Here is a 27844-nt window from a genome sequence, read left to right on the forward strand (position 1 = left end):
TAAGACTTATATGACGCTGGCATAGTGATGTTTTGCTTTTTTTTTATAGTAATATGGGGATGCCTACAATTATTAAAGATGTTTAAAGCCTTTTAGCTCTAAAGATTTATTTCTTATTAAGGTGATTCATGGAGCTTAATCAAATTGATATGATTTGATTCAAATTACATATTCTCATATCTTTAACTTATCTGATAATCAAACCTTAACAAAAGCAAATTTTTAACTCATTTATTTTTTTGAATAATTTTGAAGAACGTTTTTTTCGCGGGACAAAATTGGGTGTTCATAGTAAGGAATAAGGATCATATGATAAATGGTGTATATATGTTGCATGGGCTTGTAGGTATTTGAGTTATGTGAACTGAATATAATGGATTGATAGGTATATTAAACTACTCTTGATATATAACTATAAGGGACGGGTCAGGTGAGCCGGACATAGACCCGAACGCGTCCTTTTTTTACGACGGATCTGTCCCTTTTAATCGAGTTTGTCCTTTTTTATTTATTTGGACGGGTCAGACTCGTTCCTAAGTTATCGGGTTGGTTCGGTTCTACGGGTCGGACCGGGACTTGCTCATCCCTACTCCCAATGTTAGTTACCAAAGAAGAGGAGGAGAGTTAAATTGCTTGCTACACGAGCAAGGTTATTGATGCTTAAGCTTCAAGCTAATGGTTGCCTAAGTTAAATTGCATTGATTATAGATTACTTAATGTGAAAGTTACTATGTATTAGCTTTATATCATAGTGGTTCGTTTTCTGTTTTGGATAATTAGCTAAGGAGTTACTTCAACCAACTTGTTATATAAAGAGTTGTATCTTGTAATTGAATACTTAGTTCAAAGAGAGATCATTTTTATAATTCATCATAAAACTATCTACTTCTTTTCTCTTTGTGTTCAATTCCCTTCTTCTTCCATTGCCATATTCTTGTTACGAAGCTCAAATTGATGAGTATACACCAACATAATATATAAATATAGGGTATGCTTTATTTCTCCTTAATTATTTTTCATTAATAAGGGGTACCATTGTTGGTCGTGAATTATCACACTCTAAATAAACTAGTCTGGTAATCTGTAATCATAAATAAATTATTTAAATTTAATAAGGAAAGAATTGAGCCAAAAAAACGGCTTATTTGCTAAGAACAAATACTATCAATTCCTAATCTCTAGTAATTGAAACTCATTTATATTATTGGGTACAGATCTGTTGTCCTTTAAATTATATCATTACATGTATCATTAACTATGATTGGTCAGAAAAATAATTAATTATTATATTTTTTATTTTAAAATATATTTTCAACCAATCATAGGACTATGGTACATGCAGTAACAAAATGTGTAAGTTATCACTATATTATTTTACTAAATAATCATTTCATAACTACTTGATGATTTTTTTTCCTCTTTAAGAACGATGCCAATAAATAAATCTCTAAAGTATCTTCCACAATACAAATAGGTTTCTGAAAAAAAATAACTTTTTGCTTTATCAAAAAATTGAGTGACAAAATTGATTGACAAAATTTTCCAACCATAAAATTATTCGGCCAAAAAAAATTAGAAGGTATTTGATGATTACTTTTAGAAATAAATTATCTCATAAGAAATAAATTTTCTAAAGCTATTTGTAATTTAGTTTAGGACATGTATTTTTTATCTTTAATTAATTTTAACATTGAGAAAATTTTCAATGAACATTTGAACATTTATACATATTTTCATCAAATAAGATGTGAATATAAAAAACTCTGGTGAATTTATGCATTTATAAAAAAAAAACTTCTACAATATTAATATATATTTTTCCTGTATTAATTTTTATATCTTCAATTAAAGTTAAGATTGAAAAAAATTGAATATGATGGATGTCTGCAAATTATGACAGTGACAGTGACTTCACAATGCGCTAGCGTGAGGTTGGTGCAACTATATAACAGTTCAGACGTGACCTTGTTTTACTGGATTGAATTTAAACTTTTTTTTTACATTTTTTCTTTTAAGAGTTATAGTTATGGCTAGAGATGGCAAAACGGACATTGCCCGCAGGCGCACCCACATAGCCCGTATATTTTTATGGACAGCACATAAATTTTTTGCTCATTTGCCTGTTTTGCTCGGCGTGTTTTGCCTGCCGAGTTTGCAGGTATTTCCATTGGGCATGCGGGCGACCCGTGAGCGGCCCATAAATATAATTTAAGGAAAAAAGTAAGAAAAATTTATATTAGTTATGATGTAATTTGATTTTTAATTCCTAGAAAAATTGTAATATAATGTAATTTGTTAAATTTCATATAAAATATCAAAAATTGTGTTAATTTTTATCTTCAACTACTTAATTTCATTTATTGTACGAATTATTTAATTTTTTAATCATTCAACAATGTATGTGGGCCGCCTGCAAGTCTGTTAGCCCGTTTTAAAACGGGCAAGGCAATGAATTTTATCTGTTAACCAATATGAGTATGCCCACACCAGCCTAAATTTTTGTGAATATTTATGGGTGCAAGCTAAACGGGCCGGGCGGCCCATTTTGCCATCTCCCGTTATTGCTGACTCCAAAGTCCAAACTTTAGCTAGTGGGTCATTCCACAATCCCATTATTGTTGAGGAGGATTAATGATTAGGGTTCACAAAAATATCCCTCCACCTAATACTAAGTAACTAATATTATATTCTTCTGCCAAATCATATTATCTATGAGAAAATGATATATATCATTTGTAAATTGTTCATTAATAAATAAATTATTATTTTATAAAATGTGTTACTTTGTTATTGATATGAGAATTTGTAGGAACTTTTAATAGAAGAATATATCATTTTTAATCTATATTACGTGTTGAACGCTGTTAAATATAAGGCGAAAAAGAATTAACAACACTCATTGAAAAAAGCGTTGTAAAACGCTGTTAAAGATCATACTTCATATATTTAACAACACTTCTTCAGTAAACATTGTTAAATGTGTTATCTTTAACCGCACTTATTTAAGCAAGCGCCGTTAAATATGTGTTATCTTTAACAATGCTTATTGAAGAAAACGTTGTTAAAGATCATACTTTATATATTTAACAGCACTTCTTCAATAAGCGTTGTCAAATGTGTTATATTTAACTGCGCTTATTGAAGAAAGTGTTGTTAAATACGATACTTCATATATTTAACAGCATTTCTTCAATAAGCGCCGTTAAAGATAACACATTTAATAGCGTTTGCTTAAACAAGCGTTGTTAAAGATAACACCTTTAACATTGTTTATGGAAGAGAGTGTTGTTAAAGATAACACCTTTAGTGACGGAAATTTTTCAAATTCAAAAACAAAACCTCACATACAATAATACATATATCAATCAGTTTATTAATTCTCTTACTTTTCTTCTTCTGCATGACATTTTTTTCTCTTTTGTTTTTAGTTTCTCTCTTCAAACAAATTATCTTGCACATTGGAGGATAAATAATGAATAATTTGCATAAGATTTCATTACTAATATGTTATTTTATAGTATTGGAATATGTTAATGTTGAACGTAGCTGGAGTCGTTGGTGATTTAACAAATCTATTGTAAATATGGTGGAGTTGGACATTATTGTCATGTGTTTGATAGAATGCCTGAGAGAGATATTGTCTTATTTAGAAAGTAGACATTTAACAACGTTTGTTTAGCGCTGTTAAATGTCTACTTTTTACCACGCTTCAAAAAGCGTTATTGAATATAACCTTATGTACTACTGCACTCACATAGAAAGCGTCTCGAAAGCGCTGTTAAATGACAATTTTAAGCGTTGTTGTTTTGCTATTTCTAGCATAGTATATGTATTCATAATTGTTTGTATTATTATGGTATTATATATTGTTTATCATAGAGTGAGTAGAATTCAGCCCTACCCGCTCACCCGACACGACCCAATCATGATTGGATCCGAATATGGTTGGGTATGATCGGGTCTAGGTTGGGTTTAGGTTCAAAAAATAGACTTGATCAATATTTAGGGTCGGGTAGGGACCAAGCATGACCCGACCTGTCCTGTTTTGTGGTCACTCACTCATTATGTTTGTATGTGTTTCTACTCAAACGCGTATAGAGTAATGATACCATTTTGGTCGAAACTATCATGGATTCTAAAATGAGTATGCATTATATTTAATCAGGTCTAGGGTCAAGTCGAATTTAAAGACAGACCTGGTCGATATTTAGGGTCAGGTTAGCATCAGGTCTGGGGCCGGGTCCAGATTCAAAAAAACAATTCAACCAACATTTAGGGTTAGGTAAGAACAAGCCTTAACCCGTCTCATGCTCACCTATAGTTTATCATATAAAATATATTTTTTTATTTTATAAGCAAATATTAACATATTAGTATTTGTAGTTGGTGATTTGAACCATTAACATTATTATTACTATATTCTTTATACCTTAACCCTAACAATTATTTATATATATTAATTGAGTGACTCAAGTAAGAAATATAAAAATTGTAAGAAAAATAAGTTCCAGTCACATGAAGATTGAAGTTGTTAATAGTTATGTAATAACTTAAAAATGATATTGCGATTATTTTTTAATTTTAACAATTCAAATCATATTCAATTATTTATATCACTTGTTCTATTTCTTATGATAACAACTATTGTATAATATTATCCAATCATTTCTTATATAATGATTATTACAAAATGTTTTAATATAAATTAAATTTTAAAAATTTCAGACCGAGTAGTGCATGACAAACAAAATTGAGGTAAAATGACATTTTTAACACCATTATTTTTGTGAATATATAACACTTTCATACTATTCCAACAAATCTCAAGCAAACCCACATAAGATTAAACTTTATTTATCAAACAAGCAAACACATTACAAATACTATTTCTCTAACACCCAACAAAAGCATTAAGAATTTTCACCAAAAAACAAGGGCACTAAAAGTTAAGATATTCATGTGGTTGGCACATTCCCAGCCACACTTATCAGAATAACTAGTGGACCAATTGGCCACCTTATTGTGTCTTAAAGCTTACCCTACAATGTGGCCTTTGAATGCCATTGTTGATGTAAACAGAAGGATAGAGTTATGCATGCATCCAAGGGTGTGAAAGGATAGTTAGATAAAGAAAGGCTTGATAGAAGTTAAGTAAGGGATACAATAAGGTTGGGACTTGAGAGTAAAAGAAAAACAACTTTTATCATAAAAAATACTACATTGGAATTTGTTTTTGATAATTAAGGTATAAAGACAAATGGGTCTTCTTCCCTGTCCTGTGAATGGATCAAGATAGAAGTTTTTTTTAAGTTGAAGAGTGATAAAGATATTTTAGAGATTATTTTAGAAGTTAATTAGGTGGTTAGAAAATTAATAGTTATTTTGTAAAGTTTGTATTACTTGTTTGATTTACAAGCTTTCTTTTTTTCCTTTTCCTTAGTATAAATAAGTCATATGGCTTCACTTTTTCCATCAATGAAAATAAGTCAATTTCTATAATCTCTTCTTGTTGTTTGATTTCTAATTAAGAGAAGATTAGTACTCACATATAATGGCCAAGATGTTACAGACATTTGGTGTTTAATTGGTATAGATGCATGAAAGAGTGTAGTTTTTATTTATTTTTTAGAAAATAAGATTAATGTTAACAAGAATCGAATCTTTTACTTTTTGGTCATCCTGAAGATCTAGCGAGACCTTACATCACTAAATTAACGTCTTGTATCATTTTTCATTTAATAAGAAAATAAACTTGAATTAAGTATATTATAGCATATTGAATGAGATGATGAGTGTGTAAGATACTCCTATACTGAATTCATCAATTGCATAACTCATATATAATATATGTTAACACTATCATGTTAGAACTTTGTCTAACACTCTCACCACTTAAAAAAATCAGTCTCTATACACATTATGGAATAAATGTTACACACTAGTCCTAGAAGGAAACATTGACCCAGTGACAGAGAAAATAAATAATTCACCAAACATGTGTGCCCCACATCACATGGATGAAGAACTTACATAATTATTCATTTGCTTCTTTTTGTTGGCTTTGAATCAGAAACCACATTCACTCATCACTTTCAAGATTCTTTCTACCTTTTCAATTTCACATGAGACTGGGCACATACTATTATCAAATATGGTCCAACCAATCTGTTAATTGTGAGAAATTGAGAACCTTCATTATCATTTATCAATCAGTTCCAACAGTATTATTAATCATTCCAAATCTTGTCACAATAATAACCAAAGAATTTGGTTTCTTTCTTCTTCTTTTGCTTCAATGGTATGTAGGCACAAGCATAAAGTGCGACACTAGTTTCAACTTTGTGAACTGAAATTACTTCAATGTATAAAATTTGGTGTGTTCAAATAACAAAGGTGAATCTAAAATGAACTGAAATTGAGTAATTTTAGTTTTTTAATTTTGAATTGGATATTTAGTTTAACTAACAATCAATGATATTTAACATAGTAATACAAAGTTCTTACAATATTTCGTCACACTTATTTCACATGAATTATATGATTAAATATTGGAAATTTAGAATAAACTAGTTTTATTTCTCATTGTTCTTTTGTAGTGATCGGGATATGGTCGGAACTAAGTGCTCAGTTGAGTTGAAATGATTTGAGGTCTTGGTCGGAATGCTATCTGGACCCGCCGGGGGAAATATCTGAAAAGATTCTCTGATGATTATGTGGTTTTATAGAGAGAGAATGAGAGTAAATAAGAGAGAAGTTAGAGTAACATCAATGAAGGTAAGTAATAAACGAGGAAATGAGAATTAATTATAATTCATGTTTGGGAGTCTTCTATTTATAGAGTTTGAAGCTAATGTGATGTCTGACCATTGGTTAGTACATGATGGGTACAATGGGAGTATGTAAGGTTGTCCTTAATCACCGTGCAGGTCTACAATTGTTGGTCTGTCGGGGCAGATGAGATTTGCAGGCAGCGCGACAGATAGAATGTTAGCTTGCATTAATGGTGGGTCAGCGAGTCAGAGACGTATTAATGGTGAGTCAGAGACATTAGTTGCACTTGTAGTGGGTTTGGCTCGCCCCTGGCGAGTGGATAGCGGATACTTAGTTTGGGTTATGTGATCGGGTTGAGCTCGGAAAAACCCGGATTTATCTGGGGTGAAACACTTATATTAATGTATAAAATCTTTTCATTTTAGGTTTTATTTACGAATTGAATTTTGGAGATGACAAAATAGAAAGAGGAAACTTCAAAGTCATTTCACATGTGTATTGCATGACTGTTTTCTGTTTATTTCCCTCCAAAACTTAACTCTTCTTTACAAGTTTTAAGTTAAAGCCGGTAAACTCAAATCAGAAATATATATTAGGAAAAGGCTATTGCACAGAGTTCAGATCATCTTTTACAATTTTCTCTCAATCTGCAAAGTAGGATTTTCAATCATTTGTGTAGCTCACAATAGACACGTGCACACAAGTCCTAACTTTTTGTTCCTTATTACACGACTTAAGGAAAATGGAATCAGTAGAGTGATACATTCCCTATACTCCTTAAATTAGCAAACAAAACAATAAGAGTCCAAAATGATTCATTGATGAGAGCATAAAACGATTTTAAATCTTACTTAGTAAAATCTATAGAGGATAGATGTACAAAGTTTTTTCCTAGAAGTGGAGAGGAGAGACTCTTTATAGAATTTGAACTTGTCACCTCGTAATTACTGAACAACGACCTTACCGTTGTACTAAACTCATCCTCTACCTATCATATTGCAAATAATAAGAGAACAAACATTTTATAGTGCACAAAACACTACCTTAGTCACCATAACAGATTCAAAGGCCTTTTTTAAGGATAATCTGGTTGATGACTGAGAAGTACTATGAAAATCTAGGACACAGATTAACAACTGAAGCAGTGTCTATACATAAATTTGTCACAACTTGAACATCTTTCTTTTCATGAAGTAGCAAGATTACATACATCAAATTGTAGGGTGACCAAAGCAACTAAGCAAGTCCCTTTTATCAGTTTTCTCTTATCTGAAAGAATTTTAAGTGGGAAAAGAAAGAAAAACTTAGGATAATCTCCACATTTTTCTTCTTTTTTGCCCCAAAGAATCTTGAGTTTTACTGAATTTATTGCCTACACCTTGCTTAATTCAGTGGCTTCTTTTATGCTCATGTCTACCATTTCAACAGCACCAAAACCTCCATCTTCGGCGGCAATTGTAGACTTGGAATGTATATCAGATCCTACTTGGATTTCCTTAAACATTGCCATGACCTGAATCATTGTCGGGCGCTTCCACGGTCGATAATCCAAGCAAGCAAAAGCAACATTTAAGTACTGCATAAGCTCAAGCTCAGGATTCGGATACTCTTTCCTAAGCTCGGGGTCGAAAACATCAACTTTTCTCAGTTTGGCAAGTTGTTTAACCCATCCCACGAGATTGTCATCACCGAAATCACTTGAATCTGTTGGTTTTCTGCCTGTAAGAAGCTCCAATAAGACTACACCATAACTATAAACATCGCCTTTAGTTGAACATCTAAAGCTTTGATAGTACTCTGGAGGAACATAGCCAGGGGTTCCGGCTAGTGTGCTGACACTTAAATGAGTATCCATAACATTCACAAGCCTAGCCATTCCAAAATCGGCAACTCTAGCCTCCAAATTTTCATCAAGCAATACATTGCTTGATTTCATGTCTCTATGAATGATGTGTGGAGTACAATTGTGGTGAAGAAAAGCCAATCCCCTAGCTGCACCAACCGCGATTTTCTTCCTTGCTGCCCAATCAAGCTTGATCCCTGCTTTCTTTTGATCATGCAGAATATCTAGGCTTCCATATTTCATGTATTCATAAACCAAAAGCCTCTCTTCTCCAACTTGGCAGTAGCCAAGAAGTGGAACAAGGTTTCGGTGCTCGATTCTCCCTATGGTTTCCATTTCGGCAGTGAACTCCCTATCCCCTTGTCCACTAACATGTATAAGTTTTTTGATAGCCACAACACTCCCATCCTTCAATTGAGCCTTGTAGACAACACCGAAACCACCAGAACCAACAATGCTGTCACTGTGAAAGCCATTGGTAGCTTCAAGAAGATCGGCGAAAGTAAGCTTTAGAAGGGAATTCTCAAATGTCTCAAGGTTTATGCTAAGTGCTTCACGAGTACCGGTCAGCTTCCAGCCAACATTAGCTGTCCCTGAATGAGAACAGCTGTCAACGTAGACATCAAGCACACCTTCCTTTTTCTTCCTTCTTCTTCTGGTCTCAACGGCGATTATAACAAAAACAAAGATGCAGAACAAGAAGGATAGTATTCCCATGACCACATTTGTTGCTACAGTTACCTGTTTCCTATGCGACTTCCGATGCTTTACATTTGTAATAGATCCTGAGTTTTCGCCACATGGAGTGAGATTAACTCCACATAAACCAGAGTTATTCAAGAATCTACTAGCAGGAAAAGTTAAAAATTGCCCTGATCCAGGCACCGGACCTGATAGAAGGTTGTTTGACAAATCAATTTCCGTGAGTAAGGATAGGTAGGTTAAGGATTGTGGAATTTGTCCTTCGAGCCTGTTGCTACCGAGATCAAGTATGCCAATATTTTTCAAGTTTCCAAGCTCTTCTGGGATGTTTCCAGATATATCATTATGGCCCAAATTCAGAATGTATAAATAGAACATACTCCCAATCTCCTTGGGAATATTACCAGACAACATATTATGTGAAACATCCAAGAAAAGCATGGAACCGTTGTGGTAAAACGTAGGCGGCCGAAGCTTACCTTGATAACATCTAGTGATATTCCAAGATGTCCTGTTTGATATCCTGTTCATCTGGTCCGGCCTGATCCCGACAAACTCAAGCAAACTTCCTGCTCCATGGAAACCCTTACTACCATCATTCTTGATGTACACAAATGTCTTCCCACTCATGAAATTACCCACAATCTTGCCTGATTGCTTAAACAACTCCAGAGGAATCGGCCCACTAAGGTAATTAGTATTCAGATCCAACCATATCAAGCTGCGACAATCACCGAGCTGTGGCGGAATCCTTCCAGAGAAGGAATTGTTACTCAATTTCAGGATAGCAAGATTGGATAACCGGCCAATCCATGCTGGAATCTCCCCACTGAGCTTATTATTCGACAAGGAAATCCAATTCAACTTCGTGCAGTTGCTTAGGCCAGAAGGAATCTCACCACTCAACTCATTAAAATCAAGGATCAAATTTTCAAGTGTCTTAACATACATCAATTCTTGTGGAATTTCTCCATTGAGAAGATTAAACCAAATGATCAAATCTCGAAGATTCAAGAGAGACCCTAAACTTGAAGGGATAGTACCTTTCAAGTAATTGAAACTCAAATCCAAAGCAACAAGTTGAGAACAGTTACCAAGTGAAGGTGGAATAAAACCAGTTAACAAATTATCCTCTAAGTACAATTCCTTCAAACTATTCATAGGATCCTCACATAACCCTCTTGGTATTGACCCTTCAAACTTGTTAGAACTCAAATGCAAAAACTCCAAACTCACCATCTTCGACAACGACTCTGGTAACTGACCCGAAAACCCATTGAACGAAAGCGAAAGCCTTCTCAATCTCCTCATTTTCTCCAATACCTCAACCGGTAATTCACCAGAAAATTCATTGTGGTTAAGAACCAATGACTCCAACCCCAAACAAGAACTAAAACCAGCCCGAATCGTACCCGAGAAATTATTCGAGGAAAGATCAAGTTCGACGAGGCTGGAGCATAATTGCGCCAGCCTCGCCGGAATCTCTCCCAGGAAACTATTTCCAGCAAGGTAGAGAAACTTTATATCACGAGGAAGCAAAGAAACAGAACCAGATAATTTATTACTAGAAACATTCAAGTACAATAAACTATCACAACCAGAAAGTTTTTCACTGAAGTCGCCGGAAAACTGGTTACCGGAGATATCAAGAAACTCAAGTTTAGAACAATCACCAAAAGAAGGAACAGTTTCAGAGAAATTATTATAAGAAATGTTAAGATGGTGCAAGTTACTGCAACCGGAAAAATCAGTTTCACCGGTAAGCATGTTATGAGAAAGGTCAATGAAAGTGAGTGAGGTAGTGCAGTTTATAAGCATAGGAAGAGAACCGGAGAGGTTAGTTAACTTAAGAGTGAGAGTTTGAAGATAAGGAAGTGTTAGAAGATGGGTTGATACAAGAGTGAAAGTGGTAGATAAAGTGATTCCAGTGAGGTTTATAGAGGAAACATGGTTAGTTTGTGGAGTGCATGTGATGCCAGTGAAGGAACATGGGTTTGTTGTTGTAGGGTATGGTGCCCAGTTTGAGAGGGTAGAAGGGTTTGGGAGAGAATTTTTGAAGTTTATGAGTTGTGAAAGTTGCACCTCATGAGTGGAAAATGATGATGTTGTTGTTGTTGTTGTTGTGAGGAGTGTTATGAAGAGGGTGAAGGAGAAGTGGTAGTTGATGGTGTTGTGTGAAGTTTTCATGATTTTTTTGTGTGAATGGGTAGAGAGAGAGAGAGAGAGAGAGAGAGATGAGTTGAGAAAGAAGAGGGTGTGGGTTTAGGTAAGCAGAGAGAAAAGTGACTTTAGGGAGATGAATGAACATTGAGAGACAGTGTCACATGCCATGTCACTTTCTCACCTTCTATCATTTGGATGCTGATATCATCTTCTCTTTCATTTATCTCAGCTTTCTACATTTTTATCTTTCATGCTGAAAAACTAATAATTTTGGAACCGGGAAACATGTGGCTTAACCTATAGTTTTTTTGTAACCAAAAGTATTCATTCAACCATGGAATAAATCTTTTTGCAAGTGTATCACTATTTTTTCAATAAATATACTTATGAAGAATTAAATCTTATATCTTTCCACCTATTCGACCTATACAAATGAATGAAGATTACACTTACTCAGTTAAAAAGAAAAAACATGAAAATAACAACTAATACTTTTATATTATTTTATAAAATTTGATAATATGGAAAAATGATTTTCTTGGGAACATAATCTTTATTCTATCTAGAGATTCAGTATATCATGAGTGAATTCTTTTTAAGTATAATGTTTAGGTCTGATATTTGCTCCATGTATGAAAAGCATTTCATTAGGGGAGGCAAAAGACATTTCAACAATCTCAGTGTAAAAGGAAATTAGTCCTTGGAATTAAAAAAACACTATTACATTGAAGAAGTGAAAACTGAAAACCAAAATATATGTATATAAAAAAACTCGTTTATTATCGTACATGGGCGCCATGAATACTGATCTATCATCGTCAGAGTGTCAGTGACTCAGTGTATGCTTTAGTGGTGTATGCTTTTTAAAAATAAGTGCAATACAATAACTTAATACTATATAGTTATATGGTGTTATATAAGGTTTATGTTTTAACTTTATTTCCAACTTCATGTTTTGATAATTGACATTAAATGTAACTAAAATTATTATTTTACCTACCTATATAAAATAGACAAATATAAATTTCCTGCGTGGTTGTTTTCAACCTAATCTAGTAATCTATCCAAATATGGAAAACTTTTTTTTATTGAAAAATGCAATGTTTAAATTTTTAAGTATTAGCACTTTTAATGAAAATGTATTCTAAAACATTACCTAAGATTTTTCATATATATTTAACTAGTACCTTAAGGAAATTAGTTAAGAAATACAAAAGAAATAAGTCAATAGAAACAAATCAAGCTTAGCTTTTCTCAGTATATTAAACATGTCATTTAATTTCAATGCAACACTACTTTTTCATTCTTCCTTAATCGGTGTCCTTAATTAGGTAATCTTTTGTATTCATCGGAATCTTACATAAAATTTGAGATTACCATGTTTGAAAATGCCTTAAAAATAACATGTTTCGGGGTTTAAATTGGCAAAGGGTTTGAAATGTTGAATTTAGTTTTTTTTTCCACCTATACTCTACAAGCATATATGCGGAAGGTAGTTCACTTGAACTAGTCTATATATAATACAACAATTATACCAGTCATGTAATCATATTTACCAAAACTCATAAAAAATTGGTCATGCAATCATACTAATCATACCGCTCAGTTTTCATTTAAATCGCACTAACACACTATATAATTTTCATTTAAAATTATAATTTTTTTTAAAGTAATTTATTTTTCACCAAATGTTATTGTGAAAGATAAAACATACAACTACTACATTTATTTATACTTTTAAAACATAATCTAGCACAAAATCATACATTTTGTTTTGAAATTTGTGCAAATAAATATATGTATGAACTTCTTTATTATTTTTTAACATTAATATACCACTATAATAATACTTTCACTAATTAATTATTAATACAATATTAATAACAATATCTACAAGTATTCTCCGCGATAGACATTTCTATTTAAATCGGAAAGACCCACAATATAGTAGGCAACCTTTTTCAACGAGGATTCTTTTCGTAAGTAAGGCTTCAGCTGGAGTTCTTGTTTAAGGAAAAACATTTACAGACCTATTAAACCAATCATGTGTAGATAAATTATTATTTTTAAATGACTTTACGTAATATGATTAAGCAAAAATAGAATTAAAGGAAGTTGTCAATAGTGTTACGAGGACTGAATCTGATCGTACTAAGCGGACTGACCAATTTGACCACTTACTTGTCTTGAAAACGGTTTAAGATTGCAGTCTTAGCTAATGATAGTTTGACCTCTTGAAACTGAGAAAATTCTTGTTTGACTGCATTAAACCAGAATAATACGAGAAAATGGAAAACTACTCTAATGTCTTGTTTTACTCTGGTCTACAAAAATATTGAGAAATTATTTCAATATAATTATATATAATTATTAATTTATATAAAATTTAACATTTATATATAATTATATATTTATTAATAAAAATTATTAATTATATATAAAATCATTCGGTTCGACCAGACAATTTACTCGTTTAAACTGGTTAAACCTGAAATAAGATCTCTTCCAACTTGACCTCTAACTTATGTTTCACAACATTGGTCAATACATTATAGTTTGAGAAATATACTTAAAAAACATTTTTTTATATCAAACACCAACGTATAGTATGTACCCAAAAAAAGACACCAACATATATAGTAACGATTGACATTTTTTATCACCTTTGCGTTTTTATGATTTGACTTTTGAACACTACGATATATTTGTAGCATTTGGAGGAGGTGTTTTGTTAGGAACAACTTTTGCGGTTTAGCTTTCTTTTTTGTTGGATAAAGAAAGAGGAGAACAAATTTAAGGGGGAAAAGTTGGGTAGAAAGTGATTTTTTTCTTATTTGATTGAGAAGAGAGTGAGGACTGAGGGCGAAGAAAATAAAAATATTACCGCACAAAATTCTTTCTCATTAAATATGGAGAGAAAATTAGAGTGGAAAAAGTTTAATAACATGGAATAATAAGTATCATCTTATTCTCTTCTTACTTTTTTGGTACATTAGAAATGAATAAAAACAAAACTAAAAAGAAAGATTTATGTCAATGATTAGAGTCACGTCAATGAGAGTAAATTTCCAATACAATAGTCACGAATATAATTGTGTATTAATCTTTGCCATAAAATTAGCCAAAAAGTAAGTCTCCCTTGGTATGAAAGTGATTTAGACCACCCATATTTGAGCAAGACGATATAAATATTGAAAAAATTACTTATTTCTCTTCTCTTTCTTTTTTATTTTCTTCATGTAAGACAACATAAAAATTTACTTTTTTCTTATATATTTTTTCCTTTTTTATTGTCTCTCATATGTATTTTTTTTTGTCTTAATCAAATAAAACATTATGTGTGAAAGATTCGACTGTTGATGGTAATATAATATTAAAGTATGTGTGAAAGATTGGATTGATGATGGCAATAGAATTATAGAAACACACGATTCTATTATTGTAGTATCATTAATAGAAGACGCAAGAATCATGTTGCTTTGCTTAGTGATGAATATGTTATAATCACCTAGAATCTACACAACTTTAGATATCTAATTAATTGGTTGAAACAACATAATAATGAATATTCTTTTTCCAGATTGCTTCTTTATTACAGATGATTACATGTTGCAGTGTGCATCATATTTAATTATTCATGGAATGTTTTCTCATTTTTTTTTATAACTAATAGTATATCTTACCTTATGGGTAAGACAAATCATTTTTATGTAATTATATCTGAATGTTTCTATTAATAAGTATCTCGTTTATAAATCGAACATCTAATTTTTGTCTTAATAATGGGATAGATGAGATTGAGTAAAAACTTATCCCACTAAACAAATATGTGGGAAGTTATTACAGAAAAAGTAACCATGAAGAAAGACATTAATACTAATAAGACAATTAAGGAATATGTTCATTCTCTTATTCCACATAAATATTTACATGATTACCAGTGCAAAGTTTCCTTATCTGACTTAAATATGCAACCAATTAATAACAATACTTTAAAGATATAAATGGCGAGAATATCATCACAGAAACCAAGGATAATAATAATAATACTAATTACAAACTTAAATATGCAACGAATTACAATTTCACAATATCCAAAAATAAATAAATACTAAAATTTATTCCTAAGAAAATATGGTTCCAATTTAATTTATGAGGAATAAAAAATTTAAAATAATATCCAAAATATTCAAATACCATTTAAAACCAATTTTACCCATTATTAATAATAAAAATATGATTCAACTTTTGAGAGATGAACTAAATTAATTGTTCTTTTCTTCAAAAAAACTAAAGGAGACATTTTCTCGAGTATAATATTTATACATTTTCTCGGCATAACAATTTATACATAATCCATAAATTATCCATCATTCATTTATATTAGGGCAGAGTGGGTCGCACTAAATTAAGAAAATTAATAATGATTTAGTACATGCATTGCAAGTAAGGGTGAAAACAGGCTAAGTCAGACCAGACTTTGCCTTAAACAGACCGAGCCTGTATACCATATAGGAGTTTGGGCCTGACCTGTTAGCATGTTTAATTTTTTTTCTAAAAACCTAGGTCTGTTATGTTTAAAAGTCTGGCATGACCTGTTAGCATGATTAAAAGTATATTATACTATATTACATTGAAATAGGTTGATCATGTTTATATTTAAATAACTAATATGCATGCTTTTAAATAGATTTTTATAATCCTAACAATTAAATTATATTTTTGTATACGTTTTTATATTAAAATTACATATATAATAACATTACTTATATATTAAAATTATAAAATATGAACATTATTACATAATATAACTAAATAGACCGGTCTGTTAGGCTTAATAGGCCAGTTGGATGGTCTAAAGCCTGATCTGTTAAACTAAATAGACTTTTCAAAAAGCCTGAGCCCGACCTGTTTACGAGAAAAGTCTGGTTTGATCTAGTCTGTTATAGGCCAGGTAATAGACCCCTGGTAGGCAGCCTGACCTGTTTCACCCCTAATTGCAAGATATTATATATTGTCTCCTATTTTTTGTTTCACTATTGAAATATTACAATAGTCATGTTATCATAATTGAAATTACATGGATGCAACAATGTGATAGTGAGATTCAAAACACAAAATATAACACTTTGTTTTGCATAAACCAGACATGCGTAAACCAAACATAAATTACTTTTGTCATACTTGATCCATCAAATTTCTTATTGTAATATTCATTTATGTCTGTGGGCCACTGCCGATTTGAAATACTCATTAACAAAAAAGACATATTAGACAAACATTTTAAAGCTTATGCACACATTTTTCATGTCCTTAGCCCCATGAACATGCCCAAGTTGCGAATCATAGTATAAAACAATGAATATATTTTTTTTCTCACTTAATATGATATGATTATTATTTTTGACGCACGTGGAGGGCAGTTGGAAAAAGATTAAGCAGCACCGTCATTGTGCAACTTTATTATTTTGTTACTCTTTTGTTTCTCTTTTGTTCTATCCCTCAAAAACTCCATCGTTATATTTTTTCAAATCTGAATCACTGAATCAATAAGATGGGTAAGAAGAGGAAATCTGTGGCCACGCGCCTCGATGAAGTGGATCGAACCATGTACTCCACTTTCTGTTCCACCGCTAACTCTCTCTCTCATCTCTACACTCACGCCATGACTCAACAAAAACTCTCATTCCAAGCCGGTGAACGTCACGCTCTGGTCTTCATCTTTTTTTTCATATTCTCTCACTATTCATTGTTTAAATCTCTATATATCCAAATAAATTCATCAAAATTGTATTTTTTTATGTTGCTTTTGAACTTTTACTACCACTTTTAGTTTTTTAGGGTTGGCTGCTTTTTGGGTATAACAATTTTAGATTTGGGATTGCTTTTTAACTTTTTTATGTGATTTCAATGGCTTTTTTTCACTTCTTTGCTTTTTTTGCGTTCAAAATCTGTTTTTTTGGTACTATTAATTGTATGTATAAGGAACTAATTTTTTCGGGATGTTTTTCTGTCTTCCCGATCATTGTCATTCACAGGAATCAAACTTTGACCTTTTGGTCTTTCTGATTATGTGTTGGAGGAACTTACATCACTAGAAAACTACATTCTTTTTATTTCAAAATCTATTGAATGTATTGATGTATGTTTAAAATTGATTATTCACTCCCTTTTATGAATGACACTACTTTGTTTTGTTCCCTTTTTCTTACAGGAGAAAATGTACCAATGGATTCTTAGACAGCAACAAGAAGGATCAAGGGTCAACACCATTGATATACTTACTCACTTGCAGGTTTTCTACTATTTCAATATGTACTCTCTTTCTGTTTTGTAACGTATGTGATTAGTAAATACTCATTTCTATTATGTTTTTTTTCCACCTTGCCGATTTGTTCTCTCGAAAATTGAAAAAAGTCCAAAATGATCCCAAAACAAACAAATGTGGGTCAAAATAGTCCTTTTTAGTAAGTTTTACAATACTAGATAGAGACTAATTTGACATTGTTTGATATTTTTTGCTACCATTTTGTGCTTTTTCAATTTTCGAGGAATCAAACCATAAAAAACACCATAGAATAAAATTGGTATTTGCTCTTATTTTTATTAACAAAGTGATCTTTAAAATCAATCTTCCTTTCCAAATTGCCTTTTCAGTGAAAATTCTCTCTTCCTTTCCAAATTGTAATTGAGTTAGTTTGCTACTTATATTATGAACTATCTTTTACTTACATGGTTTTGGTACTGACAATTTTGCTTGCACCAAAAGTCATAAATCCTTTTGTCAATTGCTATGAATGCGAATGCGAATGCGAAACTTCTATTTAATGGGTCCATCATCCTTCAACCTTTCGTTTTATAAGTAGTCATTGGATGAACCTGAAAACCATAACTTGTGATTACATTGAATACTTCCAGAGTGTATGTGTTTTAAATTGCCCACAACAGAAACTGCAATTGCGATAAACGCAACCACAACGCAACCGCAGTTTAAAACATTGTGTCCTTCTCCGTGGATAGTTTTTTGTTTCAAGAAGAGCTAGTTTGTTCGGTTGTTCTTATATGTCATGCCCTGTGTCTATATGAGGGGGAAAGTGTCATCTGGATTTTGATTGTTGCCACGTACCGAATTGACTGGTACTTTATTGTCATACATATATTACAGTATATGAATTGAGGCTATCCATCATAGTTGATGAATCCATTTTTCAGATGTATCTTAATTTAAGCTGAATATAGAGAGATATATAACCATGAGATATACATGTCATATAGAATGAGCTTGAATACGGAGCAGAGGAATCACCAATGTCCCCAAGGCAAGCATTTCAGCAACAAAATTCCCAGACTGCAGTGCACACTAACACCGGTGCATCCATACCCTCAAATGCATTTTCGACAACTTCTGTACCCGGAATACGTACCGGGCAACCTGATCAACAAGCAAAGAACTCTGTATTCTCAAATGCACTCTCTAGCCCCATTCGCCGCAACCTGCAGTTGTATCATTTGGCACAGGGTAGCTGCCCTTCAAGTAACTTGGTGTTGCCGGGGAATGGAAATCGGAACAGTGAGATGAATAATACTAGTGGCCAGAACAAGGATACAAATTCTTCAAACTCCAGTGATTGCATGGATATGCATGCAGACAGTCCAGTACATGATTTTTCATACTGATGCTGTAATATTTAGAATAGGGAAAAGAAAAAAGTTGATTTCTGAAATTTGTGGTCATACATGTGTGTGGTGGTGGAAAGTGTTTTAATTTATTGTGAATAATACTCTTCAATTCATTTATTTAACATTATGGTCCAGTTTGAAGATTGAACATAAGAATGTTTGCCATCTCCTGAAAGTTCCAATAGCAAATTGCAGTCAAATAAAATAGACTTTTGTGTTGATTGCAGGGGTGTCTCATTGCCACTTCATGTAACAGGAGATATGATTAGTCAGAAAAATATAAATAATTGTAACTTTAATTTAAATAATTTTTTTTCCAACCAATTAGAGGTGATAGTACATAAAGTTGTACAAAAAATGGGACAACATATGTGTTTGATTACATGTCATTTTGCTGTAGTTAAGGTCTTACACAAATTTATTCAGAGTAATAAATTGATATTTGCATCACATACTAACCTCTATAATTGTGAATCTAACATGATTAGGTAAAATTCTCTTAAATATGAATCCTTTAATTTATATTATAAGTAATTTTACCTGTGTTGCAATTTATTTATTCTAAATATTCATTATGATTTTATGTGCTATACAATTTTATATTTCACACAAGAGTTATATTTCACATAAAAGTTATATTTCAAGTGTAGAGAAAATAGAGTGGTAAATAAGTTTGAGTTTTGAGTGAATTCTTAAATACTTGAATATACATAAAATCACTTCTGCCGTATAACCTTTACTTAATTTCATTTATGTAGCAATTTTATCGGGTGATATATTTTTGTGGTGTAATTTTGGTCTTTATTTTTTTTCCTCACTTATACAACACTAATTTCTCCACCGAGTATTTGTTTGTAAAAAATGATTTAGCATTCTATAGTTATTTTACAAATCCTCTTATACATAAGATAGTTGCATATATCATAAGGTTGTACATTGCTTATTATTTACTGGTTTACAAGTGACTCACTTGCTTGTACATGAGGGGTTTATAGGTGATTTTATATGAAAATATTACTCTGTATATAAAACCAAGTCAATGTCCAATGTTAATTTGAACCTCTCTGGAATTTTGGGACAGCATGGGCTTTGGAGAAGGTGCTCATTTAACACCCTATTAAGAAGCCCTAAAGATATTATTTAAAGAGTACAAAAGAAGAAAATTAATCTTAAAAACTAATATCAAAACTTCACAAATATCTGAAAACATCATTTGTCAAGACAAAATTTTCACTTTCTCTTCCTCGAATAATGTCCTTATGACATTTTTTACATTTCCCTAACTTTAATACCTCACCTTTCTTTAATAAAAATCATGAAAATACCATTCATTTAACGTTTTCGCAGTCTTATTGGACCAACTAGTTTTATCTGAAAGTGTTTTTGCTTATTAATATTTAATAACACTTTCATAATTGATTATCCTGAGAGTTGTAATCACAAAAGTCCTTACTCCGGATTACACTATTTGAAAGTTATAATTGCTAAATTTAGTATTTTTCGTATAAAGACTGTTCAAGTGTCAAATATTTAAGTTCCGGATAGACCTATTTGAAAAGTATCTAAGCTGTAAAAAATGAGGGTTCTTTAGGAATTTCATTTAGTCCCACACGTGAAGCCCAACATGAGCCCATAACTATGACATAAAAAAGTGTGCCTTGAAAAGTGAAAACTAACTTTTATTCCCTCTCCTCAGTATTTTATGAAAAACTTTCCAACATTCATTTCCGCGCCACACTGTTCATTCGTTCCTCTCGATTCCTTGCACTTCAGTTACTTCTGGAAGGTTCTAAAATTCAACCAAGCTATCTCAATTTCACTTTTCTGCTATAACTGAATTATCACTTTCCTTGAGTAGAGATGGCAAAATGGGCCGCCCGGCCTCTTTAGCCCGCGCTCACAAATACCTGTAAAAATTTAGGCACGCACAGACATATACGCATTGAGTTAACGGACAAAATTAATGTCATGTCCGTTTTAAAACTGGCTAACGAGTTTACAGGTGACCTGCGGACATTGTTTAATAATTAAAAAAAATAAAAAATTAATATAATAAATGAAATGAAATTAAATAAAGTAGTTGAAGATAAAAATTAACAATTTTTTTGATATTTTATATGAATTTTAACAAATTATATTAAATTACAATTTTTTAAAGGAATAAAAATCACATTACATCATAACTTAATTAAATTTTTTTTATTTTTTCTTAAATTATATTTATGGGCCGCCCGTGGGCCGCCTGCATGCCCAACGGAAATGCCCGCAAACTTAGCGGGCAAAACAGTCCGGACAAAACGGGCAAATGGACAAAAAATGCATGTCCTGCCCGCAAAGAAATGCGGGCTATGCGGGCACGTCCGCAGGCAATGCCCGTTTTGTCATGTATATCCTTGAGCCTTCATTTGGAAGGGTAGAAATAGAAGAGAAAGAGAGTGAGAGGAAAAAAGTTAAGGAGAAATGTCATCTTTCTCTCATTTGGTTTAGGAGAGAGTTTAAGGGGAGACAGAAAAAAAGGAGAGAGCCTCATAAAATCTCTTTCTCCTCCAAAGTGAGTAGAAAATGAGAGGGGAAGAAGACTCAGATCTATTGTCGTAAACTGTGTCTCAAACCGTGTCCTGCACCAATAATAATATTGAAACAATGAACATTTAATATTTTTAATTGACATGAAATATTTTTATTGATCCTAATGATTTGAAACATATTTTAGAACAACAAATCCTTATTCGGTGAAGAGTGAGGGATAAAAAACACTTCTTTATCTTCTTTTTCTATACAACCAAACAACACTAAAATCTAATATATTTCTCATATCTTTCTCATATCTTTCTTTCTCACATATTTCTCTCTCACATATTTCTCTCTTCTTATTTTCTTCTCTCAAGCAAACGAAGCAATGAACTTCCTCTTTTATTTGCTTGTTCAATGTTAATTGTCTGCATTTGAGGATCACTCTCGTGTGTTACCTCCCTGTTTTTCTTCGATCCAATTAGGGCTGAGAGTGAGTCTTAATAGATTCGGGTAGTGCATTATTTGTTTGTCTATTGCTTTATTTTTCTACCCAAACCCTCCTTAGACCCATGCTAATACCTGTTGGGTATGTTATCCAACAGATCATTAGGTACCCACAAATTCAAAAATATTAAAAGTAATTACAAATAATTTATACAATTGTGTGTTTATTTCTTACAATCTCGTATGTTAGTTAGGTAATTAATATTAGAAAAAATTATGAAACATAATTTAAAGTTTTAAACAAAATTTAAATTGACTATGGAATACAACTCGTTTTACTCAAACAAACATAAAAAATAACTTCAACATTAGAATGAATTTTTGTTTAGTAAAACATCTTCAATCAACATAACATACATCATACATATGAATTAACAAATAATATCATATCATTTTTTGACAACATAACATCACTGTTTAATAATAATTAATGATTAACAATATAACGTTATAAATATGATAAAATAATATTACACTTATGTAACTATATACATATAAATATATTAGAAAATTATCTACTCATATTAGGAGATAAATTATCTCCTCTAACCATTAAAATTGTGACATGTGTCATATTTAACCACTTTCTATAAAAATATTTCTAAAAACTAAAAAATATGAGACATGTCACAAGTTTAATAATTAGAGTAGATAACTTATCTTTTGATATGAGAATATATTTATTATATATATGTTTAGATTTTGGAAGGAATAACAGGTATGATTATTTACGAGTCTGAGTACCTTATTACATGGAATTGGGCCCATCCAACAACAAGCCTCAATTACCCATGAATTTAAAAAATGGATCCAAACCTGACCTGTTGCAGATATTTTCTACATATATTTGCAGATCTAGATACCCATGAATGTTTTGAATATGATTTGGTTGCTTATTGTGTGGGAGTGTTTATGTTTTTTTGGTAATATAAAGGTAGAATATTTGTTATCCTATAAATGTGTATCACTCTATATATCATATTTTATGATTAGTTGAAAAAATATATTTAATTAAAAATTTAATAATTAAGTATTTTTGGGTTAGTCCAAAGTAGTGACGCAAGAAACTATACATTTTTTGAGGTACAAGGTGTAGACCCTAATGTGAATAGCTATTTGGATGGCTAGAGCATTTATTTTTATTTAATATTCCCTTGTCACAAGTTTGGGATTTCGTTGCCAATATATTTAATTTCACTTTTCATAATTTTTTACCATTTTCAATAATAATTCTTTGAATATAAGTTTAGAATACTAGTGTTACGCATGTCAAAGTTGATTGGACAAAATAGATGACCTTTTAATTGAGTGTTATTTAAAATTGAATCCATTAAGTTGGTTTGATAGCTCCAAGTAGGGTCGACAATGAACCGAACCAACTCGGTATTCGTTCGAAATTCGATTCGTTATTTAGCTCGATAAACTTGGTTCATGAACCAAATGAGCTGAACTTAAGCTAAAAAATTAAGCTCGTTAAATAAATGAGCCGAACTTGAATCAGACATAGTTCGACTCGTTTAGTTCATGAACTAACTCGATATATATAAATATAAACTAATTTTTACGTTTATTATAACTCATATATTATTTTTTATATTTATTGTTATTATATATAAACAAGATTATATTTATATATATAAAACTTTTTTTTTAGTATTTTTTTTTCAAAACTTAATTAATTATTTGAGTTGTCTAAATGAACCATTCAAACTAAACCGAATGGTTTGTGAACTTTAACCAAGCCAAACTCGAGCTAAAATAATAACTCGTGTCGAACTCGAGTCGAGTTTCAAGCCGATCTAATCCTTATCGAGTTGAACCGAACTGAGCTCTAATTCAACTCAATTTGGCTTGTTTCCAGCTCTAACTCCAAGAGGTAGAAGCATTGATTGACGATGAGTTGATGACCAACAAAAGCACATGAACGTGTGCCCTTGATTGCAACTCCAACTATGCAAAAACAAGTATAAAGTCGCATTCACCATTCATTAGGCAAATAAATCCAAAACCAAGCGTAATTAACTTTCCTAGTCAATTCTCTATCCCATATGAATATATATCACCTATCTCATTATGTTATTCTCATCTAATTAGAAAGTAACGTTTAATTGAAAATAAAAATTATAAAAATAAAAATTAACATATTTATATGACTTATTAGTATTTGATTGATTAAGAACATAAGAATATGATTTTTTTTGAGATATATGATTTTTTTTCATCTCACACGACATGTGACTCATACACCAAGCACAATTAGACACATGCTATTGGTGTGATCCATTGTCCCATATCCTCATGCTCAGATTAGAAATGTTTAAGACATGATTATATCTCCACATCTGTATTCTATTTCCTTTATTTGATTGATTTTTCTCCGCATAATACACAAGAGCCCTACAATTATTGCTTGTAATCGTGCATTTGTGCTTGATGTGCCAACTACCAACCTATGTACAAGTTCAACTATACTTCACTAAAGCTTATCATTGACCTAATTTCTACTTGTCTTTAACTTGTTGATATATGTAATATAAAAGTAAAATATAAATTTCACTCAATCATTACATGTATTATTCATTAATATTAGAATTATAGTATAGAGATAAAATTAAAAATTATTGTCAGGTTTTAGAATTATAGTATAGGGATTACGCATATGTTCTTTTGGTCCGTGTGATATTAATTTTTAGTTTGGTTCTTGCTAATGACAAATATTTTTTAAATTTTGATTTTTAAGCTGTAATCCCAATAAATTGGGTCATAACTCATAATAAAAAAAAAAAGGATGATCAAATAAAAAATAGATATACAAGCAGGACTGAATTCTTTTATATATATTGGGAGTGAGGATCCTCTTAGAAGTAAGTTTTTTAAACTTAATCCTCATCATAGTCATCAATTCTAGAGAAATCTAATGATTTTAATTAGTGAGTAGATCTAAATCATTAGATGTCCATAGAATTAATGGTTATGATGGAGAGTAAGTTGATCCCTCATCGATGAGAGTGTGGATCCACTTACTCAGAGTAAGTTTTTTAAACTTACTCCTCATCATAGTTATCAATTCTAGAGAAATCTAATGATTTGAATTATTGAGTAGATCTAAACCATTAGATATCTCTAAAATTGATGATTAGGATGAGGAGTAAGTTTAAAAACGTACTCTTGAAATAAGTTGAGCACTACTCTTATGATGAAATTGAAAATGAGCATCATATTTAAGAATCAAAAGCATAGTTTAACTTAGTTGTATGGTGTACATTTTTAAGTCTCTATTTCAACTTCACTCAATTGCATGCCAACATTTAAGGACATTTGTTCAAATTTATTTTCAACCATTACAATTTACTTCATGGATATTCACCGTCTTCAAGACTAATGTCTTCATGAAACAATATCCTTAGTTTTTGTATGCTAATAAAAGTTGATAAAAACCTCTACACTTTATACATATTAAATTAAAAACAATAAAATATTATTATTCACGTAATTTGTTTCAATCTCGATTATCATATCCTTATTATGTAATTTTAATATTTTTATATATCAATATTTTTGCATTCTCACTAAATATAATTTATAATAAAATATTATGAAGTTGTTCTTAATCTAATTGCTCCAGATATTAACATTGTTGTTGTTTATTGTATTGTCCCTTTTAAACATGACTTTTTTTTTACCCTCTTCACAATCAATATGTTTTAAAGACAGGGTTTCATCTTATTATCAACATTGGCTAACATACATTATTGCATTGTTGTATTATTATTATTGTAAGTCTAACGACATCAGTTTCGTTATCGATCTATTAATAATTTAACATTATCTTTATTTAGAGACCAATTTCAGTTTCACTAACTGATAAAGTTTAAAGTGTAATTAAAAAGAGAAAGAATTAATTAACAATACTTTGGTCTAGTGATGTAAAGTTTTACATAAAAAGAGAAGATAACTTGATAGTAGAAAAAAAGAAATAATCATCATAACTAGAATACATATAATTATGTGGGTTTTTAATTTACTTTTCCCTTATTAAACGAAGTAAAATAATATTTGGTAACGAGTAACTTTTTTCACAGGCAGTTTTCCGTAGTTGGAATGTTTTATTGGTTTTGACATCTGAAGTTTTCAGGTGGATAGAAATTTTGTTTATTAACTCTTCTAGTATGGAGTAAGGACATGACAAGTAAACTTAGGAATTGGGTAAACAGGACCCGACCCTATTCATTTATCCAGCTTGGCTTGCCATGATTAGACCTGAATACGATTTGATCTTATTGGATCTTGGTTAAGTTCAAATTTAAAAATTAGATCCAATCAATATTTAGGGACAGGTAGGGAACAAACATAATCCGGCCTAGACTCATCCCATTATTACCTACTCTTTATGTTTGTACGTGTTTCTATTTAATTATGTACAAAATAATAACATATTTTTGGTCAAAAGTATCATTGATTCTCTATTTTTTCTAGCACATATGCATGATTAATGATATATATATGTCATTTTTTATGCATTATATTTAATCGAGTCTAGGGTCGGGTTCAGTTCAAAGGTCGGCCCAAACGACATTTAGGGTCAGGTTAGCTTTGAGCCTAGGACTAGGTTTGGGTTCAAAAAATGAGTTGATCAACATTTAGGATCGGGTAAGAGACAAACTTTACGAGACCCAACTTGATACATGCTCACCCTTATTGGGTATCATTTTTTAACTACCAAGTGTATCTCTTCGCTCTATGATTGAAAAACTTATCACTTTCGACATGTGATTGTCCTCCTAACAAGTGTCGTTCCCATAAATTGAATATTTGACGTTTTAGTATATATGAGGATCTAATGCATCTTATTCAACTAAGCCAATGCATATCATTCAAAATCGTTTTTTTTCTTGAATGGGTTGTCCCTTGCAATTCAATGAACCAGACCTTGCTATATTTGGCTCAATAAAAGGGCTGGACTTCTCGATAAATATAGAAAAATGGGTCATGCATCCGACCCGTTTTCCTTGTACCCACAAATGTCAGCAAAAATTTAAGTGGGTGTGGGCATGCTTGCATTATCTTAATGAAAAAATTCAATGCCTTATTCATTTTAAAATGGGCTAATGGGCATGTGGGTGGCCTCCGTGCATTGTTTTATAATTAAAAAAATTAAAAAGTTCATATAATAAATAGAAATAAATTAAATAAATTAGTTAAAGATAAAAAAGTAACACATTTTTTTGATATTTTATATGAAGTTTAACAAATCACATTATATTACATTTTTTTAGGAATTAAAAATCACATTACATCATAATTTATTTAAATATTTCTTAATTTTTCCTTAAATTATGCCTGCGGGCTACTCACATTGATTATGGAAATGTTTGCAGACTTGTCGGGCGAAACGACTAATAGGAAAATTTGTAGAGTATAAAATCTATATAATGATAATGTAAAGATTTATATACATACACTCCATCATCTACTATCCATTTGAATTATATTTTTGAAAAGTCAATAATAATTAAACATCAACGGTGAATGATACAATGATAGTCTATAAAACTCATACACTGTCAATACATACATCTTTTTGATATTTGTATGCTCTGCCCTAAAATAATGTGTGCATGCTTGTTTGCATTGTCCCTTTTTTCATTTTCATCTATGATCAAAGTT

The 27844-nt window shown here is 31.3% G+C and overlaps 2 protein-coding genes across 3 annotated transcripts; one reads left to right on the forward strand and one right to left on the reverse strand.

Annotated features, from left to right (window-relative positions):
* LOC109361537 (protein BRASSINOSTEROID INSENSITIVE 1) lies at positions 7901-11641 on the reverse strand. Its single transcript, XM_019607022.1, has one exon. It carries the CDS (start codon positions 11501-11503, stop codon positions 8144-8146), a length of 3360 nt encoding a protein of 1119 aa, XP_019462567.1. The 5' UTR covers positions 11504-11641; the 3' UTR covers positions 7901-8143.
* On the forward strand, positions 16893-20944 carry LOC109361545. Of its 2 annotated transcripts, XR_002109305.1 has the most exons (4): positions 16893-17192; positions 17694-17774; positions 18755-19316; positions 20933-20944. XR_002109305.1 is itself a non-coding variant. In XM_019607038.1 (3 exons), the coding sequence occupies exons 1-3, from the start codon at positions 17034-17036 to the stop codon at positions 19154-19156; spliced, it is 642 nt and encodes a 213-aa protein (XP_019462583.1). In that variant the 5' UTR covers positions 16893-17033; the 3' UTR covers positions 19157-19320. The 2 variants fall into 2 exon arrangements, 1 of the variants encoding a protein (XP_019462583.1); XM_019607038.1 differs by lacking the exon at positions 20933-20944 and having other exon boundaries at positions 18755-19320.

Source organism: Lupinus angustifolius, chromosome LG01 (assembly GCF_001865875.1).
Source record: "Lupinus angustifolius cultivar Tanjil chromosome LG01, LupAngTanjil_v1.0, whole genome shotgun sequence".
NCBI classification, from domain to species: Eukaryota; Viridiplantae; Streptophyta; class Magnoliopsida; order Fabales; family Fabaceae; genus Lupinus; species Lupinus angustifolius.

Coding starts and splice junctions, on each gene's coding strand:
- LOC109361537 (XM_019607022.1), bottom strand. CDS start 11,503: ATGAAAACTTCACACAACACCATCAACTACCACTTCTCCTTCACCCTC.
- LOC109361545 (XM_019607038.1), top strand. CDS start 17,034: ATGGGTAAGAAGAGGAAATCTGTGGCCACGCGCCTCGATGAAGTGGAT. Junction 17,193..17,693: donor CCGGTGAACGTCACGCTCTG/GTCTTCATCTTT, acceptor TTTTTCTTACAG/GAGAAAATGTACCAATGGAT. Junction 17,775..18,754: donor ATATACTTACTCACTTGCAG/GTTTTCTACTAT, acceptor CATGTCATATAG/AATGAGCTTGAATACGGAGC.